The sequence below is a fragment of the Patella vulgata genome, chromosome 5, assembly GCF_932274485.2.
Source record: "Patella vulgata chromosome 5, xgPatVulg1.2, whole genome shotgun sequence".
Classification (NCBI taxonomy): Eukaryota; Metazoa; Mollusca; class Gastropoda; family Patellidae; genus Patella; species Patella vulgata.
Window position 1 is genome coordinate 55,261,909 of NC_065883.2, and position 4,526 is coordinate 55,266,434.

The following is a 4,526-nucleotide window of genomic DNA, read 5'->3' on the forward strand; positions in this document are numbered from 1 at the left end:
TTTAATAAAATTCAATTCAGTTTAATAAATAAGGTAAAAACATTATTTACATAATAAAAGCATTTGACAGAAAACTTGCTAAAACATTTGATTACGAATACTTTAAAACATTTCTATTCTTTCCCATGGGTCTTTAAATAATCTGGATACCCTTTACACGCTTTTTCCATAGTGCTTAAAAACTGTGGTACACCAGTCTGAAAATAAATATACAGAAAATCTTTAAGTAAACTTTCATTTATTTGGATACAATTTGTTTGTTAAAAGTGAATCATTATGTGTCATTTAATACATTGTACAAATAATAACCTTTTCTAAACACATAATCTGTTTTTCCTGATTTTGTGGGAGTCCTTCACCATAGACCCTTTAAGTTTAATACAGTTCTATTCAATATAAAATCAATCTAGATATTAAGCCAAATATAGTATTAAATTGTATGTTTTATTTGTATTGAAATCCAGTTTAACAAATAAACACAATCTTTTCTTGTTTTTTTTTTCTGTTTTATAATTTATTCCTATAATTAAGCACATAGATTAATTGGACACAATTCAAGCTCACCTTAGCACCCCAATTTATTAACCATGTAGGGATGGCACCTTTAGGATTATCGTAGTACTTCATATATGCTGAAAACAAAATTCAAAACATAACATATTTCATTTAATACCATGATATAGAAATGAAATGAAGTGAAATAGTGTTTAACATCCTACTCCGAACTGGGCTAATGAAGATGGGCATACGCCATATAGTGTGCTATGAGAGAAATTTTGCCCAGACAGCGGCAGTAAGGCCTACTCTTATATCAAATTCCAACTGTCAAGGGATCTTTTACTTGCACGCCAATGTGTACACAAGACCTTGTTTTTCTGTCCCATCCAAACGACTAGGCACTGACAAGGGGGAACCACGCCAGAAAATTTGGATGAACTTTCTCGGCCAATGCAGGGATCGAACACCCGATCTCCATGATATAGAAATCTGCCAAATATGACTTAACATTATCATTTATATGTATATAAGAATCCCAACAACTTTATCTACTCTCAGTTTACAAAAATTGAAAACAAAAAATAAACCAATATAAATCGGTAGCCTACCTCTTGTACCATTTTTACCATCTGATGTTAAAGCAGCATTCTGTACACAATCATCTACTCTAATAACTCCACTTTTCTCCGGTATGGAGGAATCACTTGTACTTTTAGCTAATACTACCCAAACATTATCATTATTGCACTTTAATTCACGTAATTCTCTACTAAACACATACTTTTAACTCTAGTTAAGGAATACTCATGTTTTTGTTTGCTTGGCAGTGGTGATATTACTGATTTTGCTGGGAAGATATCACTTGTATCTGGATGTAAATATGTGTGGCCAACAATCTAATTAAAATTAGATCTCTATTTCATTGGAATGTATTGTACATGAGATGTACATAAGATTTAACAACTTCTTTATTCTCTTTGAAGACTGATTTTAGCCACCGTGATTGATTAAAACCATTATTGTCAAAGGAGAGAGAGAGAGAGAGACATGGGGTTTAACGTCCACTCGACACAAACTTGGTCATTTCGGGACTAACATATGGTTTTATTTTTTATTTCAATAAATCGCTTGCGTGTAGAGGTTGGACAGGCGACCCTATTCCTTGTCACGTACAACCGGGGATTCGAAACCACGCCAGTTGACTCAATGACAGGCCTTATGATAGGCCTTCAGCGCACACATGCTAACCATTCGGCCATCCAAACCCCCTTAATTATTGTCAAAGGAGAAACATCTTTGGGTAACTGAGGGGTCTAATGATCTTCCGAGTTCTGTGCCTTACCGTTCCAGGGTCATCCTTGTTAATGCGATAGAGGCTGTACTTTTTAACTGATGTTTTTCAAATTTGGTGGGAATCATTGGCGTCATAAGAGGTCGAACCCTTTCGATATTCCTTGATACTCCGATCAAGAGTTACACCACTACCTTATTTGCTGACAGACTTATTAATGCAATAGAGGCTATAGTTTTTAACAGATTCTTTTCAAATTTATTATGAAGCACTATGGTCATGAGAGGATGAGAGGACAAACCCTATTGATATTCAGCGTTGCATGACTGTCCATTTGGAGTTATTACCATTCTTTAACTAAAATCTTTGTGAATGCGATGGAGGCTATGGTTTTCAACAGATTCTTTTCAAATTTGATGTGAAACATTTGAGTCATGAGAGGATGAACTCTATTGATATTCAGCATTCCGTGTCCTTCCATACCAAAGTCATTTCCCCTATGCCGAAAACCTTGTGAATGCGACAGATACTATAGTTTTTAAATGATACATTTAGGTTCTAAGAAGACGAACCCTATCGATATTCAACGTTATTGTTACTGGTATATTATTGTTTGATAAAGGATACATCTCTATTCCACATAGGAAATGGGTAATTTATTTCCCAATATATCAGTTTCTTATCAATGACTTGTGTTTCATATATTTCTGTAAAATAAGATTGAGACAATAAATTTAAATTCAAATGGTATTTGAAGTTAAGTAATGTTTTATCATCTGACTGCCTTGAAATTTATACACAGAGTTGTACCATTGGCAAAAAAAGGTTGAGAACCACTGGTGTAGATGATAAGCTTCTCACCTTTAGCAAAGGAGTCCCATTTTTTACGATATTCTAAATCCATGTAAACATCAGCACATATTTTAGGAGGAACATCTTTTAGAAATCCATAAATTTTATACTCATATAAACCGGATTCCTACAATACAAAGGAAATGACGTTAATATAATGATGTTCATATATAAAACTAGTTCATGAATGGATTCTAAAGCTTCTACATTTCTTCTTATAGAGTAACATTCTTACACCATAGTAAGTTTGGTAATTTACCTGAACTAAAAATTACCTCACTCATCAGAGCCTGCCTAGACTACCATCCATGTGTGGTTTTCACTAACATTATCTGTATTACCAAGTGCACAAGGATAAGGGTATGGTGGACATATTCTGAAATCAGTGCAAGTTTGACAATGACAATTGGGCTGTGGAAACCATCTGTATCAGTTTGACCATGACAACATACGTTAACCAAAGAAAAACCAATAAGGATTATAATTCTCCTTATGAACACATGTGCACAGTACTAATGCAGTTCGAGGAATGATAAAATGAGTTATTCCCCTTTCACTGTAATACAAATAATATTTTACATGATAAAACATCCCAAACTTACGCTGTCTGTCTACAGTTAGCTCCGCCTGACGTTGATGCATCGCTGTGTGCAGTATGATGATAAAATAGTTATTTTGCTACCCAGACTACCAATGATGATCTGGGCTGCACAATGTTGTTGTTGGTTAGTTGTATTTTACGTCCGCTTCCACCGAGGTGATATCGCAGACAACTGCACAAATTTTGATGTTGTTATTTGTAGTAGGGTAGGCTACTGTATCAGTATAATATGTGTCTAAGGTTATGCTGCATCAATTCAAATGCTTATAAAATTCTTTATCATTACTGTAACATTATAGAAATTATACCAAACAAAATTCAGTGATTCGCTAAATAAATAAATAAAAAATAATTAACTAACCTCATTATACAGTCGATATATTTTGACATCATTTGATTCTGTGAAAAAATCCCAACCCTCAATCTGAGGATTTTCCAACTCTTTTACTGTATTTTCAAACTCTGTGTCAGTAAATAGTGAGAAAGACTGACAGCCACCAGGACTGCTGCCAAACACATTATCGGAGGCTATGGAAGTCATATTTTTAGTCCTTTGTCACTCCTTGTTTTGAGCCCAGCCTAAGGTGCCCTTATACTCTGTTCTGTACCCCCAAAATAAACTTCAGTTCAAATTTTACAAATTAAAACGAAGCAAAGTCAAACAATAATACAACTACACCAATCAAGTGCTTGGATACTGGGCGTCCTTGACACCCATATTAACAATAAAAGAATCAAAGATCTGCTGGATCAGTCTAAAGAAGCATAGCAACCTCATAGTATAACATCAAGCGTGTCCTAACATCACTCGTGGATCAAATCGTTTGTTTATTTCGTTGTTTACATCCGGTTTGCGAAAGCTGAACTAAGTACCGCTAGATTTTCCAGTCGAATATATCAGTCGAGGGTTGATTAAAATTTGGTATTAGTTTGTGTAATTTAAATAAAAAACGCACTAATTCATATAATTATCATAATTTATCATCGTTTTTGTCTATTTTTTTATAGTTAAAACTAAAACTTTATTGCGTGTTTCCTGCAATAACAATTCCATAAAACAATTTGTAGACCTCTCTTTGCAAGTAAGGTCATCAACTAGGGTTAAGGGTCAACGGGGGGATCACGTGGCTAAGTGGGTAAGACGCTGGCTTGCTAGCCTGGAGGTCGGGTGTTCGATCCCTGCATTGGCCGAAAAAGTTCATCCAGATTTTCCGGCGTGGTTCCCCCTTGTCAGTGATGCAGGACGGGGGGGGGGGGGGGCTGACAAAGACAGCTGTCTAGTCC

The 4,526-nt window shown here is 35.2% G+C and overlaps 1 protein-coding gene across 1 annotated transcript; it reads right to left on the reverse strand.

The window, feature by feature from the left end:
• Positions 1-4,114, reverse strand: LOC126822062 (phosphatidylcholine transfer protein). Its single transcript, XM_050550807.2, has 6 exons — positions 3,604-4,114; positions 2,651-2,768; positions 2,417-2,496; positions 1,107-1,278; positions 565-632; positions 1-197 (listed from the first exon to the last, which is right to left on the reverse strand). The coding sequence occupies exons 1-6, from the start codon at positions 3,781-3,783 to the stop codon at positions 114-116; spliced, it is 702 nt and encodes a 233-aa protein (XP_050406764.1). The 5' UTR covers positions 3,784-4,114; the 3' UTR covers positions 1-113.
• Between the last annotated feature and the right edge of the window lie 412 nt (positions 4,115-4,526).

Bases quoted from the DNA above. Each gene is read 5' to 3' on its own strand.
- LOC126822062 (XM_050550807.2), bottom strand. From the start codon at position 3,783: ATGACTTCCATAGCCTCCGATAATGTGTTTGGCAGCAGTCCTGGTGGC. The intron at 2,769-3,603 runs GTTAGTTAATTA...TTTGTATTGTAG, and splicing joins TATATCGACTGTATAATGAG to GAATCCGGTTTATATGAGTA. The intron at 198-564 runs GTGAGCTTGAAT...ATTTATTTTCAG, and splicing joins TAATAAATTGGGGTGCTAAG to ACTGGTGTACCACAGTTTTT.